General features: G+C 38.5%; 1 protein-coding gene across 6 annotated transcripts in view; it reads right to left on the bottom strand.

Moving 5' to 3' along the window:
- The window catches only part of SLC44A3 (solute carrier family 44 member 3), a 103,312-nt gene that overhangs the window by 4,207 nt on the left and 75,462 nt on the right, over positions 1-23,643 (bottom strand). For 5 of the 6 annotated variants that reach the window (XM_040565874.1, XM_040565878.1, XM_040565875.1 and 2 more), the window contains 3 exons: positions 17,946-18,111; positions 11,890-12,046; positions 9,260-9,343 (listed from right to left, as the gene is read on the bottom strand). In XM_040565874.1, the coding sequence (XP_040421808.1) occupies positions 9,260-9,343; positions 11,890-12,046; positions 17,946-18,111 (407 nt within the window). The remainder of the gene's footprint in view (positions 1-9,259; positions 9,344-11,889; positions 12,047-17,945; positions 18,112-23,643) is intronic. The other variant, XM_040565877.1, reaches the window with a different exon arrangement.

Here is a 23,643-nt window from a genome sequence, read left to right as displayed (position 1 = left end):
GAAACGCTTTAAACATGATTTGGAAATGCTGACTTTGTGAATAAAAAAAGTTATTTTGCATGATATGACAATTTTATTTCAAGTGACTGGAGTAACTATGCTTCTAGTGTCAAATAGTTTTTTCTACATCATTTCCACCATTAGGAAATTCTAGAACAGGGATGAAGTAAGTTTCTAAACCCATCTTTATCCAATTTATTTTAAAACACCGAAGTTCTCTACCCTAATTTTTGTTAATTAATTTAACATAGTTACAACATAACACTTACCTGAATCATGCTATTCAAACTTATTTTCCAGATATCTACCTTCCACAACTGCTGGCAACCTATATATGCAGTACAATCAAGCTATGTAGTGATCAAGTAATTTAAAAGTTGATGATTAAAAAAGTTTTATGCACTGCCTTTTTAGACTATTCATATGCTACTGAAATTCAAGCTTATGGCTACAGCCATAAAATAAAACCATTGCATGAAAACTGAAAACAATTACGACAATGATTGTAAAAGAACAGCTAAAGGACTAAACCAGTGAAGAATCTTGTCACTAAAAATAATAATAATTATAACAGACAGAAGGGGCAATCAAAGGTATCAGGAATATTGTAAGATTTCTCTTTGTGGAAGTTGGCCAATACATGTGGGATGGCCTTCTTGGACTGGATTATTGTAGCACCTGTTCTGGATAACTTGACACACCTGTCCCATTTATGGAACTCCTCAATGAGGCTTTGAAACAGCATCCAAAGTATCAGCTAGGAATAACAGCACTCAGGATACCTGAAATATTTGCTGAACTTTGCCAGCAAGTCTTATGAATAGTTTCCCTTTTCTCAAAATATTAGAAGGTGGATTATGTCGCAAGATATTAGTTACATCTGGTACATTCAGAAGAACCGCAGTGTGCAAGAGATTACTGTTTTGAAGGAATTTATATACCCGAACATGTACTGAAGTGCTTAGATTACTTTCTGCTACACGTAGAAGCAGAAAAAAATGATTTGCTAAAAGTGAATTATATTGGCCTACTACAAAACAGTTCCTGTTCAAAAAATCTGTTTTTTCTTACAAATCAAAATATAAAACAGCTTCAGATATCTCAAGGCAGAGAAAATTATTTCTGCAAAGTCCAGTTTTATCCCAATTTCTGTAATAAACTGTAGTGTAGCAAAGCTATATTGACATTACTGTATCTTAAACTATTGCACAGAAAGAAATTAAACACAAAGATCCTTTGTATCTTCATTTTTAATATTATTTATTTTATATATAGCAAAGGACTTATTTCCTCTGGTTAGTAAGCAAAACAAAGAGTATAAGCAAACAGTGACATCCTGTAAGCACTGTACTTATATGGTAGCTAACGCATCCATAGATGGAAAAAATACAACTAGAAACCATGGATTTATTGCCCACTATGAGGAAAAAAATAAATAAAATTAAAGATTCCCCTGAACTCTACAGAAACATGTAGACTATTTGCATAAAAATCTGTTTAAACAAGCAAGTTCTCTCCATTCCCAAATAAGAAAAAACGCTTTCAGTATAACTTTCATTTACACCGTCCTGCGGAGTGCTGCACTGGGGCCTGCAGGCAGCCTGCCCCTTGGCCCAGCCAGCCCTCATCTGTTCCTTGGGCTTCCCGGTTGCCCACGCCTCTGAAAGAGGCGGCCTCGTCCCACCTGCCTCACGCAGCCTGGCCACTTGGCAAGGAAAGCAGACGGCCTGCCAGCTTGCCCACCCCAGGGTAGAAGGCAATCAGATCAGCAGGCCCAGGGCAGCCTCACTGGGCCTCCCCCTGCCGAGGGCACTGGCACCAGGTTCAGGGAGTGCGGCCTCAAATCAGGCTCCCTCTCTGCCTTCTGTCTCTAGCTGTCACTGCATTTTTCAAACACGGATAATACACCTATCTTTATAACATGCTGTGAATTAAGGCTGCTTCATCGTTCCCCTTAACAGACAGGAAACTGAGACACAAAGTGGAAAAATTGGTTTTGTAAGTTTGTTGCTGTCCCTTAAGAACTAAATTCACAGAGCAGATCCTGATCTGGTGAGGTCAGTATACATTTTGCCAATAAATTAAATACAGATTCTGTATTCATTATAAACTGAAAGAAAAAAAAAGTTCTGTTTTAAAAATTAAAAAAGAATGCTGAAAATGCATGTGCACTTGTACAAACACTGTACCAAACCTTAAAATAAACAACCACTTGTTCACATTCTGGAATTAGCCACTTCGGTATCTGAGGAATGTGCCACGAAAAGAATTTCTGATATTTATTAACTCGAACAGTTTTCTTGGAAGAACTGGAAAACAATGCTAGAGACTGAATACTACCTGCATAGGCATTTGTGATGCTACAAACCGGTTAATAAGAAATGGAACTTATAACTATTACAACTTCAACAAATACAAGCATCAACTAGTCATAACACACAAGCAAGAGAGACAGCTAGGTAGTAACCCAACATTACAGAAGAGGCACAGAAATTAATGAACTACTAGAAGGCTACAAAAGTAGTCATTGGCATGGGTGAAGTATGAATGTGACTAGTAAAAGCTGAAGACTGAGTCAAGCGATCTTTGGGGAAAAAATACATTTCCATCAAACTCAGAGTTGCACAGAAACTAGTTCAAATGATTTCTCATCCTTACCCACCAAAGAATAACTAATACACATAAGCTACTCCCAATATTTGCAAATGATTTTGGACTTTGGACTAAGAAGCTTAGCTCTCCCCTTTATTTTCTAGTTGCAGGGATTGCAACCCGTTCCTTTTCAAAGAAAGGATAGTTGCGAAGGCTAAGACGGAAGACCGCAGTCACATAGGAGCCTGCTATCATTTAGAAACAGACTATTCAAATGTGTTTTTTTTTCCTACCGTTGTATTCTCTTTCCTAATGCACAAAAGCTTTAGTGGAATTGGAAATGTGTGAGAGAAGGGCAGCAGGAATGATCCAAAAGGTATGGAATGTCTTCTGTCTGGGGAACTACTGAGTGCACCAGACTCCACTGTCTGGAAAAGAGATGACTGAAGTAGGATGCGGTAAGAGGGCTACAAAAACACAAGAAATATGGAGAGAGTAGGTATGATTAGATGCTTACTGTTTTTTCTAATGCAAGGACTAGGCAGAGGGGGTAACCATATGAAGAAGCAGGAACCAAATTTGAAAACAGATGACAGTTCTTCTCACTGTATCCTGTAAGTTGTGAGCTCCTGGCCAAAGGATGCTCTCTAGCCACTAAAAGTTCCCGTGAGTTCAAGGGAGACAGGAGAAGTTCAGGGAAAAGGGATCCACTGAGAGATATTAACCACACAGAAACCACACACAGCTCAGGATGTTCCTAGGCCTAAAACAGATTCAGAAACAGCACTGGAGACAGGGGAACATACACTCTTTATGGCTTTGCAGCCACTCACAGCCACTGTTGGAGATGGGTCACCAACCTAGGCAGAAGTTCTGTCTGGCCCAATAAAGCTGTTATATACGTAAACTTTGCTTAATGCATCGATGTTTTACAGTGGTAGTCTCTGCTGCAGTGACAAGCAAGTACTAATAGCATTGATAGCGTACCATGGATCAGCAAGCGTGGGAGACAGTGGGTAAGGAAGTGTCTTTATCCTTGCACCATCGAGTCGGTACTGTGTCACCAATTTTGTGAAGAACACAAGCCTCTTCTGGCTCGGAGCCTGGGAACTTGACACTGGTTTCTCAGTGTCAGGAGGAATAAATAAGGAATGTGAATGTTTACATATTTCCAAATACCATGCTATGCAAAAAAAAACTATTTAAAGAATACATCCTTCTATGCTTCACAACACAGAATGTCAAGGGTCTTGGAAAAACTGACCTGCCAGTTTCATGAGAAAGGCACTGTGGCTCAGATCCAGCCCATAAGTTCCCCGATTGTTGAGAATAATTGCTACTTTGTGTAACAGCTGAATTCAGTCTTCCATTCTAGGACTTGCTTTAATAAAATGAGCTTGGGGAAAGACCGGATTGCCATAGCAACAGAATCCTCTTAAAAAAGAAGCAGGAGACATGCTGGTCTCACATCCCATTTCAGCTTTTTCTGCTCTACTGATATTTTCAGCCTGATCCAATCTGCTTGTTGCTGCCAACTCCCTTGGGGACTGCCCTGGCTATCTACACCCACTACAATGCCATGCAGCTCAGCCAGGGCTTTTAAATGTCCTAGCTTGCAAGTGCCACAGCTGCCATAGGAATTCCCTCAGAAAACACAATCTAGTGGTAGCAAGTGGAAGTGACATTTCTGTGGCTGCTGTACAGGCCTTTAGTGACCCAGTGGGACAGCTGTATCATGACTCTCAGGTGGTGGGGGGAAATCAGAGCAGTGTGGGCCTGTGAGGCCCTGCTGAAGAGATGAAGACATGTAAAACTGGAACAGACGTTCAGCCACTCCAGTCCCTGGCTATTTCAAGCTATCATGCTACTCAATTTCTTCTATTAAGTGGAAAGCTCCCTCTTTAAACTACTTAGGGCTTTTCCCTCTCCCAGCCCTTGCATTTGGATCTATTCCAGACTGTTGTCCCTCTGGTCCTTAGGATCCTTCTTCCAATTTCCAGACAACTCAGGAACTCATGAACAGCCTACAACTACTCATTCTTCTGCTTATCTTGTGTTGGCTCTTACCTTTCCCTGCTGCTTCTTTTCCTGATACACTCAGAGATGGCAAATGTGCATGCTCTGACCCTTTACTTGTAAAGGTAGACACACCAGGATATTCCAGTCCCACCTTGTGAGGTAAGGCTGACTACCTAAAACCAGCAACCTGAACAAAGGCATTCATCCCTCTTTCTGGTGCAAGTATTTCATCCCATACCTTCTCCAGGACTGAATCTGCCACTTCTGCGGCCATCTCAATAACCAAGTAACGGGTATTGTCCTGTGAAAGACAAACGCACGGAGCACATTCTCGTCCATCACTTCCCCAGTGAGCACAGAGCTAGCTAATACAGAAACTGTTATTTTTGATTCTTAGGCTAATAACTATTTATAAGAAACTCGACAAAAGCCTCCTGATTTTTTTTTACAAGCAGTCCAAGAAGCCCAGCTTTGCATTCCACCTTGTATTTGCAATCTGGACTTGCTGGAAAATACCTTGTCCTTCAACTCGCCTTGTTTTCTACTCTGTCATGTATTCCCTCCACAGGTGTCATCCAGTGGGTACGATCAACACAGCTTTCTCCTGGGAGGGTAGTTGGGTGTTCTCTCCTGTAGCATCTCACTGCTAGGACTCTTACTGCAGAGAACCTGCTCTAAGTGCCCATTGCATCATGATTACATTATTACTGGAGTCACTTAACTGTAGCTTCTGCAATATTAGTGTGACATGTTTCCATTAGGGAGTTCTGAAATAAAAACAAACTGAATGTGGTCTGAGAGTTGTTTAGAATTGCCCTGCTTAAGAGCACTAAATTAGTGGTCAGTTGTTTCACTGCATCCCATCCCCCTCAATTTTTATTTATTTATTTTTTTAAGTGGGAGAAGGGAGAGAAGAAAAGCATCAAAGCAAGAACAGGTCATTCTCATTCATCTCTATGCCCCACATGGTTCACCCTATGAAGCAAGGAAAGACCTGCAATATTTATCTCCTATTACTGCATGTTTAAAAAGTCTTTAGAGGGAAAACAAACATTTAAAACAAGATTTCACCAAAGATTAATGTTTTAGCCAGTATTTTCAAGATGATTGAAAATTTAGCTTCACATCTAGAAGAAACTTTGCCAGTAACATTGAAGTGCAGTATTGGTTTTGGGAGGAAAAAAGAACTATTTGATGGTGTGAGGCACAATATGTTTGGCAGCGCACAGGAGAACTGTACTTACATCAGCATGCCTGAATTTGGGTTTTATCTAGATCATTTCTCCAGAAGGCATTTAAGCACAGCCTCCTGATAGGCTTCCATCCAAAGTTTAAGAGACAACTAACTACCGCGGATACATGACCAACAGACAGACTTGCTTCTGTTTTTTCACACTAGACAGTTGCTGGCTTTCAGTGTCACTGAAGGGTCTCAGTACCAGCAAATGCAGGCGATCACACTGTGTCATTCACCAGTAATGGCTACCACAGGGCCCGGAAGGCTACACAGTACGAAGCTGTGCTGAGGAAAACAGAGAAACCACATACACTCAGCAGCTCCAGAAATCCATGTGCTGCACTGTGGAGCGGTTGCCTGCCAACTGGCTGCAGATGAACCCAGAGCAGACACAGAAAAGCAGAATTATCCTGAAATAGATATATTGTTTAAAAATGTCATTGCAACAAGGCTGTAAAGAAAAAAAGTGACTGCTTTGATGTATCAAAAGTTAAGACTTTGCCATAACAATTTAAGAGAGCAGGAGACAGACAGACCTTGTAGCTCCCAAACCACATAAAGAAAACAGTATATTCTTTTTACGGAAGAGAAATTTCAATCTCCCAGATTTTACTTGAGATGATTGGATATGTTTATCTGGAACATACTGAAACCATCAGAGCCAGAAGATGAAAACTCTGTGGTAATTCTGACAAGTGTTGGCAAACAGAGCTGTCAAGTAAGGATAATGACTTTATATTCACAAAACACTTTTCATCCAGATGGAACCCAGAGTGCTTTACAATTGTTACTAATGGATTATACACACACATGAATCACTTTGCCCATGACTGAAATGGAACAGCTTAAGGAGTGAACTGTTTAACAGCACATAGCAACACTACACCACAGTTTAGCACAGGATCCAGTTGCATATCCAAAAGAAATTTAGGAAGGCAGAATGTAATTATCCACATTGCAATCTGAACAGGATACTAGTTTACATTATTCCTTCTGCAACAACCACCACTGGAAATACAGCAACTGTCAGCATCAAGTGCAGCATCTTTCACGACAGGAAGATGACAGGGTACTTTTCTGGCCCTGTTCAACTTAAATTGCAAGAGAGCTGAACACAACTTAGCTGACCCTGGAGAGAAGGAATCTCTTCAGGAATACACACAACAATCAAAGCTAGTGTTACACCCCACCTGAAAGACAGCACATCAGCCCATTGACAACATAACAGGGCATTTGGTTCACACTGCATGGGAAGAAAGAAGCTCACACACTACCACCAATGTTACTTCCTCCAACACCTATATATCATCTGCAAGTTTCCCAGAGGGAAAACAAGGTGCTCTGCTTAATCTGATTATACTTGTGAATGAAAGAGCAAGAAAGGATTTAAAACATCTAAGCAATACAACAACAGGTTGAAGAAAATAATGCAGAAGTGATGGGGAAGGCTTTTTAAGTTTCCAGGTAATTATACGCTTATTACAATGGTGAATGTAATAGTGGGATAAAAGGCAAAAGCACAGTAAGGAATGTTAATGAGCTTTGGACTGACTTTTGTAACAGCTGTTCCGCATTTCTATAATTTCAACTCATAGAAAAATCAAAATCTAAACTTAAAAATACTTTCAAAACATTAGATACATACGCATACGTACAAGCAATTTTTTAAAAGTCCCTAAAGTCCTACCCTTGAGTCCATGTTTAACAGCAAAGTGAAATTTCAAGGCTGTACCCAACTTCCACAAATCTCAGTGAGCGCTCTTAAATTCAACACTTGTGTTAATCAAGCTGTATGTTAAGCTTCTTAAAACTATAGTTATTTTTTTCCACAAAGACTTTCAATCTTAGTCAACATTTATATTTTTTAATAGGCTTGAATATATTCTTTACAGAAAAAAACATTAATTGCCCTATGAAATGCAATAATCTGAGAACACTACCCTTTCATACAGATAAAATTTCTATCAAAATCTTACAAAATGTTCTTGCTTTTGTTCTCCTCTGTCTCCCAAACTGCCCCAGATTTGGAGCTTGTGTAGCACCATCATCTTTGCTAAACTGATGTTCAAACAAACAATTATCTAACAGCAAACACAATACTAAGATCATTAGGCTAAAAAACACAACTTGTATAGAAATAAATTTGCCTACAATAGATTAGGAAACAGGAAATCTTTCAAGGGAACAAGAGATACAAAACAGCCTTCTGAAACAAAAGAAAGTACATTACTGTAATTAATTCTCCTTTTAACAAACACATACCATACAACAGCTGGAGAAAGTAAACACTATGATGCTGGCTATCTCTTTGAAAGGCAGGAAGCCAAAGGGAAAGGGTGACTACAAACGGGAAGCCTGAAGTTAAAATGGACTCTAAGATTCCTCGCCGAGTCAGTGACCATAAGATCTACCTAAAAAATGTAAGTCTGGAAAATTCATCGGCTAGAACCAGAGATTTTACTGCACAAGTATTTAATCTAAGGTGAATTAAGTGAAAAAATGTTCTTTTCATAGTTGTCCAGGATTAAGTTTTATTTATGCAACTACTTTAGAATGAGAAATCTGACCCCTTATCAGCATCGTCTTGTTTACTTCACTGCTGTTCTTAGCAATGAGAACAAAGAAAGAAACAGAGTTATGAATCAGCAAGAACATCTGATTCCTTGTCACATTAATAATATCACAGCCAACAGAGGTAACAAAAGGGGACCAACAAAGAGAAAAATTAGCTATTTACAATGATGTACATGGAGCTTGGAGAAATATACATAAATTTGGAGAAAAGGATCAGGAAGGAAAGAGTATCAGAAAACCTGCTGCATGTCAGAAGTCATTCATTTCCAATAAAAGCACTTCTGGAACAAAACTGCTAACAAAACAAAGAAGTCCTTCAAATACAGAGGGTATTATATCATCTGGCTTTTTGATCATGGATTATATTCCTAGATATTTTGATAATGGAAATCAGGCAAGACTTCAGTTTTCTTTAATAGGGACTTTCAGGTGGAAAATACTGTATCTAGTTTAATGACGCATCTCCAGGTCTGTTTCTCACTTAATTTCTTCCTTCTACCTGGACATTTCAGTTGTCTCTCTGGCATAACTTAGCAATATGTTGTCCTCTTACCTTCAGAAATAGCAAGTGGTCCTCAGAAAGGGTCATCTCAAGCTGTATTAATAAGTTTTCTAAAATTTACACTCGGTTATCTTGCATGTTTGTCAACTCCCTGTTTCTTTACAACAATCTCTACCTACACTTGAAGAATTTTTTGTTTGTTTAGCTAGCCAGCAGGTAGCTTTGACTTACGCGCACTGGATATTGCTTTAGTCATGCTAAATGGAGCTAGCATACACACATGGTTTCTAAACTACGTATGCAGATGGTTGAGTGGCGGAGATGACAGAGCCTACCTGGTTAAAGTAACTTAAGCAACCTTCCTGGCACCACAGCCAGCAGGAACAGTATTTCAACAGGCACTTTGCACATGCACTCTCCTGCAATAAAATGAAATGTTTGGTTATTGGACACAGAATTAGACTCAAAACTGCCATTTTAGAAAAGCATGCTTTACAGGTGACCGACTCTTCTAACAGAGTATTCACTTAGGCAGCACATGCTTCCTTTTGGATTATAGGGCTTGTTTTTAATTCAGACCCTACAGTATTAATGACTGATGAGCTGAGCGTATTTTTTTTCTTCCTGTAGATGGAAGATACTTCTCCAGGAAAGAAAGTAAGTGCTGTAAGCAGCTTTGTGAGCGAACAGCTGCACGGAGAACAAAACAGGCAGGCAAGTCAGTAACGCTTACAGTACTATGCAGTGTTTAGGGAGTATAGTTTGTTGGGTTTTTTTACATTTAGTTTTAAACTTTTTTGTCATTTATCAAAAAACTTTCATAGTTCTGAAATGAGCAGTATCCTAATGGACGAAAATTAAAAAATGGGCAGGACTTGTGTGTTTGTGTTGATCCAGAGCATACATTCACTTTCCAAGACATGAGGAAAAGAATTTTTTCTAGAACAGACCGCAGACCACTGATCTATGTTAATTTCATACTAAAAACAGAGAAGAAAACTCAGTGTTTTTTCTACCCCCCACAGCCCCATCAAGAGCTCAGAACTCTTCATCACCAAAGATTTTATCAAGCAAGACAAGAAAAAGATATCTTGGTAACCCTGGTAGCCTTCCAATTTTAAATGGCTGTTTTTCTCAGCAAAAGGAATTTCAGTTCAGTGATATTTGAGTCTTTTTAACCTTATTTTTCCAGAGGCTAGAATGTTTTTCTTTTGTTTTGGAAAGCAGAGATCTTCCAGTTACTGTATGAAATACTCAGGTCCCACAGCTACCATGGAGTTATGTTGAAACCATGGGCCTCCCAACTTTTTTCCCCCGAGTTCTTGAAAATATTCCATGAATAATTCCTTTAAAATGGTGAGTGTACATACAAACTCCTGATAGCAGAGAAATACTTTAATCCCGCCATGCTTTGCTGGAGAGATGATTTTACTACAACTGTGTTAATCTCATTAAGTACTGTTTATTAAAAACAGAGTAAGGGGCTTCAACTGCAATCTCCTTTCTGCTATTTGGCTTGAAGACTGCTGTGTACGAAACACCAGTGAATTTACCTGCAAAGCTTGCAAACCCCTGACTTCTCCTCTTCTCAGAAAACAGGAGCTTATTTTGCAAAGGTGACAAATCTGGGTGAGCTCTACAAGAATGCAGCATCTCTTCTCCCTCTTTAGTACTTCTCCTGCCCTCTGCTGAGAGAGCCTTGATGGAAAGGGGCCACAGCCCCTCCCTCCTGCCATGGGAAGGAGCAAAGTTACTTTGTGGGGCATCCTTTTATGGACTGAGCACTTCATAGCCTCTTTAGGAGCAATTATGGCAATGGGTCATGTCACATCCTAGCTAGATGATTGGCAGCTGGACTGAAAGGAGTTTAAAGCATGCTGCTATTGAAAAAAAAAGTAATCTTTCTTTCCTAGGTATTTCTACAAGTATTCAGATTACAAACAAGCATGCCCAACAAGTCCACTGATTCTGCTTCCTCTAGATTCAGGCAATACTCTGTCTTCTTTCTAGCACAACTCAACCCACCTACCATCTTTAAACAAAATTCTTAATTGACCCAAATCACCAGGTTTTATAACCGTCATATGTTTTCGTATGAAAGTGATGATAACCCAGACACTTCTACATCTCCTGAGCATTGTATTAAGAAGAGCGTTTTTATCTGAGCATTCTCAAAGTATCCCCACATACTTCTCAGAGGTACTAGGGATGCTCAAAACTATACCCTGTCAAAACTATATATAACATGCTTCACGGTCAAGGCATTTTTTCTGGAGTAAAAGATGAATTCTAAGACCTACATTTAAAAACTTTGTCTAAATCTACCTCTGAAGTCAGAGCTGTGCAGTCACGAGAGCTCACTCATTCCTTGCCGAAGTGCCAGAGCTAACCACACTGGTATGTTTTCAGCAGAAGGTAAGAGATGCAGAGATGCATGAAAGACAGAAAGACTGCAAGCAACAACCACAACAGCCTAGCCGTATTTTTATATACCATAAAAGACGTGGTTTGGATCCTGTATAAATCTCTAGAATAGTTCTTATTTCACATATTCTTTCTATAAACACATATCATAAAACACATGAAATCTTTTCTATAAAAGGTATTTTATACTAAACAATATAATTCTTACTTATCTTTACTTTTTTCAATTTTTTCAATGTGAAAATTCTAAATAAAGCCTTCTGCCAAATCTGTATTTTTCCTTTATCTGTCATAAAAACATTTACATACAAAAACTAAATAAAGGTGTTTTTTCATGTTAGCATTTTCTCCTCGTATAAATATCTGAGTTGAGAGAAAAAAATGGAAGCACTTGAAAAAGGCTTTCTTCATGAAGAAAATGGAATAAAATAAAAATTCACATTATGTCATCCATTTTAAACAAAGTATATTCTTCACATTATTTTCCTTGAACCTCACCATTTAACTACTACTTTTATGTGTTACAGAGTTATATACTTACCTTTTGTTTTAGGATATTATAAAGGTACAAGAGAACAATCCTTGGTATTCTCAGTATAGTAATTAAAAATGAGCCTTTTACAACAGTTCCTAGATGATAGCAGAAAAGGATTGAAATGGAAGACAGGACTGGGTGACGTGGTGGACTATTTTTGTTTCTAAAAAGAAAAACAACATTTTAAAATGTTTTGGAAACTTATTTAAGGAGATATGCATAGTATCATTTTAGTATTTGGAGATTTAAGCATTTAAGCTGGTATACCCTTTCACACATAAAACTACTCCAATTTTCCTTCTGACTTCATCTGAACGTTCACCTTAGTACAAAGCAAAGTAGCCAAGTTTATAACTTTTATTAGATTTGTTTAATTCTTAAGCAATGAATATTTTGATATATTCACTAATGGAAAAAATATCTAGAAAAAAATTCTATGGAAAAGAACAGAAGTGAACAACATCTGAGAATATTTCTTCAAACATCTCCCTCCAGTTTCTGTCACTTTTATCCTCTCAATCTTTTATTTGACTGTCTTTTCTGCAAGATTTTATTCTGAAGGAATGAATTCACTATTTCTGCTTTAGTGGTAAAGCTAAAAACAGAAAAAATATGACAAGATCTCTTGCGCAAAACTGAGATCTAGTGTCTACTTCCGCTGTTGCAACTTGACCGAATTTTGTTCTAAATTTTGTTCAGATAATTAATGCTTTTTATTTTTCACTGAACAGGTTTTGTTTTAAAATGGAACACACAAGAACACACAAGAAAGGAATTTCAAATGTATGTTTAACATTATAATTTGGCCTAAAAATCTTGTAATTCCCCTGCAATCTGTGTCGTTTTGGGGAAATAATGTATTTCCCGAATTTCAAATTGAAAGAGAAAAAGTTAACCTCATACGACTGGCCTAAGAATCCCAAATACAGGTTTTATTTCCTTGCTTCCTTTATAGAATTCAGTTTAATGTCAATCATTTACAGAGAATAGTATGACACAGCTCTCAAGAATTTATCTGAAATCCAGGAAATGAATTTAAAGCCATTCCCCAACCCCTCTTCAAACACTGTAAGAAAAAAAAAAATCAATTAGAGTAACACCATAAAAACCTAAAAAAATATTTCAGAGTGTTCAAAAAGAAACAACAAAAAAAACACCAATGATTAAGAGTCACAAACTATCCATCTATAATGCAACTGTATGCAATAGGCCCAACCCTGAAAAATTTACTCAAGCAACAGAAACAGTGATTAAGTAAAGATTCAGACATCATAAATATGATGTCCTATTTTCATAAGTGATTCCTTCAAAACATGTTACCTTGAAAAATTAATAGTTTGCAGAAGAAGCTAAAAAATAAAAAGTAAGTGATAAGAGAGAGTGACTGGTTGGGGCTAAACATTTACAAATATATTTTGTTATATAAATACTTTTTAATTAAGTCTTCATATACACTGCTTTATGATGGGTACCACAGTTCTGCAAGAATCCTGCAGGTATCACTGCAGTTCATTTAAAACTCTAACTGCAGTTATATTTAAATATGTGAATATGCCACATTATTTCAAATAGGAAATTCCAGCAATGCAGTTGCTGCATTTATTATTTTTGGTCTCACAACTAGAGGAACTGCTTGGGGATACTGAAATTTTATAATAAGTTTTTTTTTTTTCAAGTTATCAGGTTTCCATGTTGGAAACACATCTCAATATAGAGAAGTCACTCTATTCATATAGCACTAGTGTTTCCTTTTCCCTTTTACACTGCCCTACACATAACAGCCTCAGTTTAATCTCAGAATATAAAAGATTAAGTTTCTGCAAGTTAAAAGGTAACCACGGCTGGGAAATAAAAAAGGACAAAGTTTACTTGATAATTTACTTGCTACCAAGGAGAAGAATAAAGAATGGCTTTCATACTTTTAACAAGTCTGATTAATGAGCAAAAATCTCAGAATTTGAAGTTTAGATAAATTTCTACACATTTGGAAGCTCTTCCACATCTTCTTTTCCTAGCATAGGAATTCTCACAAGGACAGAGTCTGACAAAGTTTCTTGCTTTGCTTCCAAACAGATTGGGAGAAGAACAAACTTTTTCCTTATAATTCTGGCTCAGGGAAGGAAACATAGGAAAATAGCTAGCCAAATATAACAACAGGTGATGCTTGTGATTAATCAAGTTCAAGGCTGGCTCAATTATCCATGTACACCCAAGTACCCTCTAGGATGAAGTTTCATCCAGCTTTTTACATTATGCCTGCAATCCTGAAACAACTTTAGCACAAGCATGCAGTCAGCCACATGCATAAGATTTTGTGGAAAGTTTGTATTGTTCAGTGAATTCTGTGCATGTAGGCTCTTGGCATGGACGCAGTGCCCCAACATATGCAAAGTACCAGGAAAACAGGAAGATAGGACTGGTTTACAAGACCTGATAGGACTGGTTACAACATTGATTAGGGCCACAGCTTGATTTTCCTCTTCAGTATTCCTATTTTATGTCACCAAGGGATTGCTTGATTTATACGGAACACTACCATTCCAAAATCCTGTGAATCGTCCTCGATACTACATCATCTTTTAATCACTTTATTTCTTCAAGTGCTGCCAACTGTCTTTATTTTCTTATGAGCTCTGTGATATTTGATATCTTTCTTAACACTTAGTTCCTCGGATTGAATGATCACACAAGCATCTCAACTTTAATTTTAAAACCACTTTTCTGTGTGATGAAAAAATGCCATCTAGACTCACCCAAAAGTCTTAGATATTTGAAAGAAAAAAAAAAAAAAAAAAAACACTTCTTTTCAGAGCTGTGCTTATAGTTTTCTTAATCCTGCCTCACCTTTTTCAAAGCTTGCCTAAAAAGAGATTTACTGTAAAATACTTCAAAAGCATCAACAAATGAATCATACATTCTCCAAGTAAATATGAATTCCAGTTTTTAAAGAAGTACTAAAAATTTCAAGATTTGTAACAGAAGAGACATTATCAGGCTAACAGAAAACTCAGCGTGTACTTAAAATTGCCCTTTTAGCTGCTCTCAACATCACAGGGACAGGTTTGACTACATGCATGCTGATAACCCTTTTCATGAGGTAGGTCAGTAGGGTAAAGGATGCTCATAAATGCTACAGATGTACTGGAAAAGGGGAGAGGAATCCTTTACAAATTTGGTCCTAGTTCATGTCTCAATGACTTTGGTGCATATCCATAAATCTCGATTGTAAATCCATAAACCTTGGTTTACTGGGAGATGTATTTCACCTCTTACTGCGTCGACTGGAAGTTCATGGTACTGAGCATCTTAGAGTCAGGTTGAAAACTCCAGTCCTGCAAATGCTTATACACTTCCTGATCATCAACACTGTGCAGTGACATACATACAAGATTTAGTTATTGGATAAGCTCAAACATGGACAGGACTGTGATCGCTGTGACATAGGTCAAGTTACCATACCACCCTCCTTTAATCCCAGGGAAAGGAAAAACCTCATCTCATCAAAAAGGCAAATACGTGCATAACCCCTAAGCACACCAAGGTGAAAATAAACCCTCATGTAGGACAGCAATACTAACAAAGAATATATATATATATTTAGATTGAGCCTTCTTCACAAGTCATAAAAAGTAACCATTCAATCTATTTTATTGAATTAATAAATTATTTCATAAATTCATGTTTCATCTAAAACCAAAGAAGGCAAAATTCATTTGTGGTGGTGGTACTGCAGGTCAAACGTACATTACCTGTAAAGCTGACCCAGCTAAAACAACCACCCTGCCCTCCCTGCTCACAACCCTGCCGCGGCTGACAGCCGCACAGCACATGGCTGCGTGCGCTGTGGAAGGAGATTTCCGCAAGGAAAGGCCATGCCATTTCCTCAGAGTGCTCAGAAGCCAAGAAGAAAGCATCTCTGCGAGCTATCATAAACAAACTCTTGTGACATGCCTTTGCAATGCTGCCCCAGGGAATACATTAAAAACACATAGCAGGCAAGGCCTGAATTTCTGGAACAGCTTGAGATAACCCCTGCCCTCGACAGTGTGACTGCTCTTGTAGCTCACCATCCTCTCCCCGTCCCTTCCCTGCTCTCTGCAGGTCTGTGCTGACAGCCTAAAGACCAGGAAGAGGGGTCACCACCACACCAAACCTGCATTTCCTTTTCCAAGCACAAGTCACTCAAAACAGTATGTTTAACCTGGCAAGCAAGAAGAGGGCTCAAAAGTAGCAGTACAAAAATGATTTCAATACAAGTGGGTGCAGGAACCTTCTGTACTCCACAGCCAGTTCCTGCAGCAGCAGAAAATAGCTGGGAAGCGGAAGACCCTGACAGAGCAGCAGAAGTCACCACAACAGCTTCTACAGCTGCTTCCCTGCTCTGTATGAAGATATGGACAGTGTCTTCACCTTGGGGATTTAGATGGTGTATTGTCCAAATATGCACTGCAGCATGCAAAACAGTAAAAGGCAGCAAAACTTATTTTCTTTCCTGTGCTTTCCCAAGCAAACAATCTAAATGAACACAGTGCCTCAGCACTCAGCTGCCAAAACTAAATCAATTGCTAAAGCTTGAAGAACATAAAATTTGCTTAGGAGAAAAGAGCAGCCAGCTACCCACGGAACCACAGACATGCTAGTTACTTGCACTCAGAGCCTCAATAGGGAAAAAGGAGATGACTTGAACTGTGAGCTCCTCCCTTATCAGGTCCTTTCACAGCATGTAAAGTAGCAGTGTCACTCAGCAGGTCTTAACCTTTTGAAAAACAGCATTTTAGGTTTTGTCAGCACTCTTACTAGCACCCATTCTGTGGAACGGCTGTTGGCTGTGTAGAGGATCCTAGCACAGAATTCGTAATGCACATGTTAAACAGTGCCCTGCCCCGGATTTCTGAATGGGATGACTAAACGTTGCTTAAAACAAGAATGGCCACTGGCTGTTACACCTTCCAGCTTTGCTGGTACAGCTGGAGCACTCCTGCATGCAGGCTCTGTGCTGCTGTCTCTGCTGGGCACAGTAGAAACCATTTGGAAACCTTTTGGAAGGAGGCTTTTCTCAGAAACAGAAACATCCAGGGATATGTTCTAAAGAGCATCAACAGAAACCTGCTACCTAGGTGTTGGCGAAGCCCAAAGGCTCCCTTCCCTGATCCCCAATCCCAGTTGTCCCAAGCTGCTTTGGCTGAAGCTCCCTGGGCCCTCTCCTGCCACACTTGAGTTTTTCACAGACGGAAACCCTCATTGCTGGGAGTAGAGGAACAGAGCAATGAGGGGAAGAAAGCTCATGAAATATTTATGAAGAAAAATGCTTTCCAGATACTACTCTTCCCATTGTCAAAAAAAAAAAAAAAAAAGCCCAGCAACTGTGAGATTTAAATCTCCCTCACAGTGACAGGGTAGCACCACACAGGTGCATGAAACCAGTTTAGTTTCATCTTATAATATTTTAGATGTAAAAAGCAGTACAAATCATGATAAGTAAGGATTTTTCCTCCACCTTTACCTTTCAATGTAGTATAAAATTCAAGGAAGTTTCTTTACACATCTCAAAATTCTTAACAGGGCTGTTAAAGCATTTACAGTTAACTGAAAATATCTGCACAGAATAAAAAAAGTGGAGCAGGCTAGGCACTTATGCAGTCAGAACTGGAAACCCAGAGCAGGGATGAACACTTAGGAAGAGGTCAAACAGCCAATGAATACATGAAATTATGGCAGAGCTATATATTACATCCCATTTGGAGCTAATGCAGTCTCCTGGAAAAGGGTCAAATGGAGCCTTGTGCCTTATGAATGTCAACTTCATCAGAGTCAACAGAGTTCTCTTGGCTTATATCATGGCTCAATTTGGCCCAATAACTCAAGTGGTAGGGGTGAGTCATATTAAGATCACTCACACTGTAAAATCAAGATCTTGCAACAAGCAACACTATTTTATATTAAACTGGATTCCAAAATATTGGCATAAACTGCAGTTCCTTTGAGACTACCTTACGCAGAAAGAGACTGAAAGTAAATGCTGGTAAATCCACAGAACTATAAGGGGACAATTCAGCACTTACCTGTTGAAGTAGCAAGTAACCACTGCCCCAGCAATTGTCATTTGCTGACAGGCAAGAATGAATTCACTAGTCCAGATAAGGCCAACAAAATGGTACCATGCCATGTGGCAAATTCCAGACAGAGCTCTGTATTCTACTTGTCCTTCTGAAGTGGTCTGTGCAGTACCTGGGATTGGGATTATATCACCATATTAATATAATTCATTAGAGAAGAACAAGTAAGTATGTATGTAACCTTTTTCTTAACATTTGTTCAATGAAATTATAAAAAAATAAGTTCAAGTGCTATTTATTTCTACCCACTCCAACAAAACCACAGAGCCAAAATTTTGTAATTGAAATAGAATTTTGAAAAATAAAATCTTGCAAAAAGTAAAAGCTTGGGTTTAAATTTGGTCTAAAGCAGAGCTGCCAATAAAGTCAAGAGGAGAAATATAAATCAGTAAAGATTTCTACGAAAACATTACTCAATATTTTAGTAATCAAATGCTTCAGAAGCATCCTAAAAAAAAATCTTTGTTTTCTTCATTCAAATTTGAAAAAACTCATAGTTATGAAATGTTTTAGATTTTCTCTATAAGGAGCAAAAGAGAAAAAGTGCATAGAAATATTAAGGATGTATAACATTGCAACAAAACAAAATTACTATTTTTATGACTATTACTAATTAGAACAATGGCAACTCAGTTTGCATTCTCTATACTTTGCAATCTTTGTGCAAAATACAGGCATATAAGGAAAGCCTCTCCAAACCCAGTGCCAATAATAATGCAGACATCTGTATGGTAGTAAGTGCTCCAGAGTGACTACATTGAGGAACATTGAAAAATACACTTATTCAAGCTAAATAAAATTGTTTCCACTTCCATTAATAACAAAGAATTCATTCCATACTCAAAAGATAGCTTTTCACAGAAGGTAGGAATAACTCAGGCAACTTAGCAATCAGACCTTTCCCTATATAATCCAATTTATGACACTTCACTTTCAAGTCTAGTCATGGAATAACTGTATCAGAACATTCATTCCTAGTGAAAGGTCTCTAGGTCCATAACCTGTGGTTGTTTTTTTAATGTTTTGATTTTGCTTTTTTTCTTTTTATTTTACCAAGCCTTTACTCCATTAACCTTCAAGATATACACGATCACAGAATAAAATGATCTCTGGAGGTGAGTGGTTTCTTACTCCAACTGCTTGAAAGAAGAGACAGAATTGTCTTTTACTGCTGGAGCAGCATTCTAATGCCAGCACTAATGTGCACCATCTGCAAGTTCAAAAATACCACAGATAGTAAGCTATGAAGTGGTTCACTTAATTCTGTCCTATTTTCTACAACAACAGAGTTCATACTCAAGAATAGCTAGAAGTAGAAACAATAAAGATTTGTTTTCAGCCATCAGGTTTAGACAAGCTTTACAAGCCTTCACAACCCAAGTCCATTTGCCTGTAAATTATGAAAAATACTAATCCACCCCACAGCAGCACAGCAAAATTATTTTAAAGTGCTTTGAAAGGACCAAAAATCACTACACAGGTGCATAATCATTACTATGTGGTTAGCTTAAATATGTGTCTGTATTTAAAAAAATCAAATTATTTTACTCCTACAACATTAGCACTATAAGAAACTCATCCCTCTTAGATGCTCAGAGAAGAACTATTTGCTATTGAAAGGCATGGAAAAAAGAACAAGTCTATGAATAGATTTATAGCCTACAAACTAAGCATTCTTCCCACAGGTGAGCCAATCTTGTTCTCAGCACTCTTGTAATCAAGACTCGCATCCATCAACACAACACAGCTGGCCCTCAAGGAGGTGTTTGTAGGTACTGTAGGTATCAGGCTTGTTCAGCAAGGCAACCTTTGCCTAAGTGCAAACACAGACATATTTTTTAACTATTTTGTTTTCTGAAAGGTTATGAATTTTAACTGAACAGCTAAACTCTTTGCAGTGCTGTAAGGCTGATCATTCCCAGAAATATTGCTGCTTCCATTATATTCAAATGCATTTTAAGTCTGTGAAATACAAGATGCTTGCTGTTGTGAAAAAGCTATTACTCTTACCTCAGATCCCTTATCACAAACTCTCAGCCATTCTTCCCCATTCCCTGGCTCCTTGTTTTTAAGTTCGGATACAAAAGTTATTTATCCTTTTTAGATTTTTTGAGAATAGATTCATCTACTTTGGCACATTAAAACAAGCTATGTGCTATATCTTCCCTTCTTGTTCTGAATCTAAGTGGGGGGTTCATCGCCCTTGCTTCTTCCAGGGGCTCTAGACTGCCAGTTTCCAGCAGCACACCCAACTAATTCCCCCCAAATATGCTCATTAACCATAGCCTATAGCCTTTTCTGAGGAATTTGGGCAAATGATAGGTCAATAAAATACAAGGTCTCCTACCTCCCCATTTCTGTGCAGAGACATTATGCCGTTTGGTAGCAGAATTAATCGTGTTTTCCAGCATACAATCTACCTGAACATTTCTTTTTCAAAAAAAGGCACATTTCTGGTTTTGCTTCTCTAGCTTTGTCATGAGGATTGGAAAATATCTGCTTTGTAAACTAATTCCTTTTGCTTTTTTCCAGCCTACTAAAATAACCACCTGCAGTAACAACAGCAATGGTTTTGTTTCCTGGCCAGCCTTACACACGGCTGTGTGTACAGCACTGTACCCTGCTGCACAGGTTTTGTTACCTCACAGAAATCTGTTTACCAATGTAAATATCTGTGCCTGACTGATACCCTGTCTGCTGGGCCTACTGTGCATATACAATGTTGTCAACAGAACTCCATGCAATGCTGTTTTTCATGTCAGTCCTAGCAGCACGGATAAGCTTTAATGCTACCTTAGATAGGCTTATGAGAAAAGTATATGCCTTTTTCCTCATCACTCCACTTTGATCTTACTGTTCACGTAAGCTAAACTTTCTCAACAAAGCCTTGAAACACATTTTTAATTTGTCAGCAGAACATTTTTCCTCCAACTACATACTCACAGCAGAGTCTGCTGAAAATGAATCCTTCTGGTGTACTATATATACACTCCTAGCGGTAAGGCTAACAAGTCAGTAGTAAAGAGCTTACAGAACTAGAGTCCTCCAGCTGAATCACCAAATCTGAAAACCTCTGATCAGTACAAATGTTTATCTGCTGCAAATACTTCAAAGCAGTGCTGTTAACAATGCAAACAATCACAAGTGTTTGCGGCAGGATTCGGAACAGTTCCTCCACCTGGCTGTGCACTGACTGCAGCGCAGTGCCATGCCGCGCCGTTGTACCAACCAGCCCAGCAGTGCAACGACAGGAAAGGCAGCGTGCAAAGGCAGCATCACCAGCTACACTCTGGTACTCTAAGACTTGGGTTAGATGTTCTTGGTCGGCAGCAGCTGCTGCAAGTTTTTGCTGATGCCCGAAGCAGCAGGCTGTTTTAAAGGGATGAAAATTCCTGGGAAGTCTAGTTCAGCAATTTCATTATCAGAACAAAGAACCACTGCCCAGAAAATACCGAGAGCCTGTTTATCAGTTCCTGTTAACATGAAAATACAATGTGCACTTCCCACTGCTAAGTGAGGAAAGGTTCTGGCAGCATGCACTGAATCTTCATGCGTCCTCCAACAGAATTTATTGTGTAATTTTATTTATTTATTTTTTCCATGTAGTGGTATTTACAGCAAAGCTAGCCAACTGTAATTGGAATGTCAAGGACCCTGCAAGCAATAGGTTTTTACTGTTGGTTTAGCTACTGAACAACTTTATATAGCAGTTCTATTGCTCTTGCCTGTAGGATGCACCTTCACTACAGGAAAATCTCATGCTGCCTTCTCATCCTGCATTACGTACACAGTATTAATGCCACCTGGACTTCACAGCTCCCGCATGCTAGAAAGCTGAAAGACATGTTTTGCTCTGCCAGACAGCCACTTAAGTTCTGCAATGAAACACCACACAAATTTGCAAACAATAAGACTCAACAACCCTAAGACACATCAGCTTTTCCAAAGCACAGCTGAATTCCATTCCTACCCGGCTAATGGTTCTAACTGGTGCCACTGTTTGTGCTGTCTCAAGTCTCGTGGAGTCTGGCATTCCTCCTAGATTTCTAGGTCTGGAATTCACTCGCTCTCTGCTGCTCTTACAGACTCTGAATTACTGAGGTACTTAAGCAGGTGCCTACCTTAAAATGCATAACTAGTCCCGCTGATTTTATAGGACTATCAACGGTTTTCAAGCCAGTCATGTGCATAAGTACCTTTCCAAGGGCATCTATAGGTTTCTATAGCTCCCAAGAAGTTAGTCTCTTCTCAGAGTAACACTAACTTTTGGAGAGGATGTAAATAAGGTGCCTGTGTGGTCACATAAAGATCAGGTGCATCACAGCTCAAGCGAGAATCCAGTGCTCCAGAGCTGTAAGATGCAAAGACGCTATAAATATTATATGACTAGCGAAGATCCAAGAAAAATGTTAAGAACAGGTGTAGCACAGTAGCAAGTCAATTTCATTTGCCCATCTCTTTGTATTATACAAAAGACTAATGTCTTTATAAAAATTTCAGTTTCTCAGCTTTCTTAATATATTTCCATTTAAGATATAGATCCAGAAAATACATGCGTGAGAAAAAAAAGTCAAAGTATCATAAACAAGACAAAACTACCTATATTTTATGTAGTGAATGCTGGCTAGGCAGCTATTTGTCAACAGAGAAAACAAATTGTTCGAAGAGAGCATATCCTGGGAGATCTTCAAAAAAGATCTGTGAGCTGTTGCAAAAAGTCCCCAGAATTCAAAAAACAAAAGAAATGTCTTCCATCTACAGGGTGATTAAAGAAAACAAGTATAAAATACAAAGCTGGTCTGCCAATGTATTATTAGCCAAACAGTACAGTATACATATATATATATATATATTTATGGGATGCTTACGTTCTAGCCGTTCTAAAAAACCAAAGCAACCAGCTACCTTACTGTGATCTGCTTTAACAGTCAGCATTTTGAGGACTCATATTTGGGTTGAAAATTTGAAATAAAATTTATAGGAATTTTCTCAATATCAAATCTAGCCTAGAGATCATTATCCTCGTTTTGAACTACAAAAGAAATCTAAGCTGTGGTTTACTGGGTCTGGAACAGGACTGGAACAACTGTCATACATACTTCTTGCTGACACTGACCTTCTGTGTCACCTCATCAAAACCCCTTGATCTGTGAGCCAGATAAAAACAATCCTTTATTACCTCCCCAGATCATTAAAAGGCTAAAACTGCCTTTGTTGCCTTCGAGCTCCTCTCAGGAGGAGTTGTTCTGTAATCAGAGCAGCTGTAAACAACTGAGCAGATTCAGAAATAAACCTTTCCTACATTACTTTATCGGCCCCTAGTGGGCACTGAGGCTGCTGCAGGTCATTTACATGTTATTTACATATAAACACCTAAGCCCCTGGACTTTGCCAAAAACTCGGTTTACATCTGTAGGGTAACAACAGCCACCATTTAACATAGACATTGTAATAAAAAGCATACTTGCAAACAAATGATAAAAACCAATGGATTCAAATTTTAATCAGGTAAATTAATGAAACTCGTAGAGTGCATTTTCCTAGCTGCATTCACGCTTAGGCTGTAACTTAGAATTGGTACAGATCCTTTATCAGATACACACTCCCTTCTAAGTATTAACATGCTATCTATTAGCAGAAAACT

This window comes from Cygnus olor, chromosome 8, assembly GCF_009769625.2.
Source record: "Cygnus olor isolate bCygOlo1 chromosome 8, bCygOlo1.pri.v2, whole genome shotgun sequence".
Lineage (NCBI taxonomy): Eukaryota > Metazoa > Chordata > Aves > Anseriformes > Anatidae > Cygnus > Cygnus olor.
This window is presented reverse-complemented; position numbering and strand designations above follow the sequence as displayed.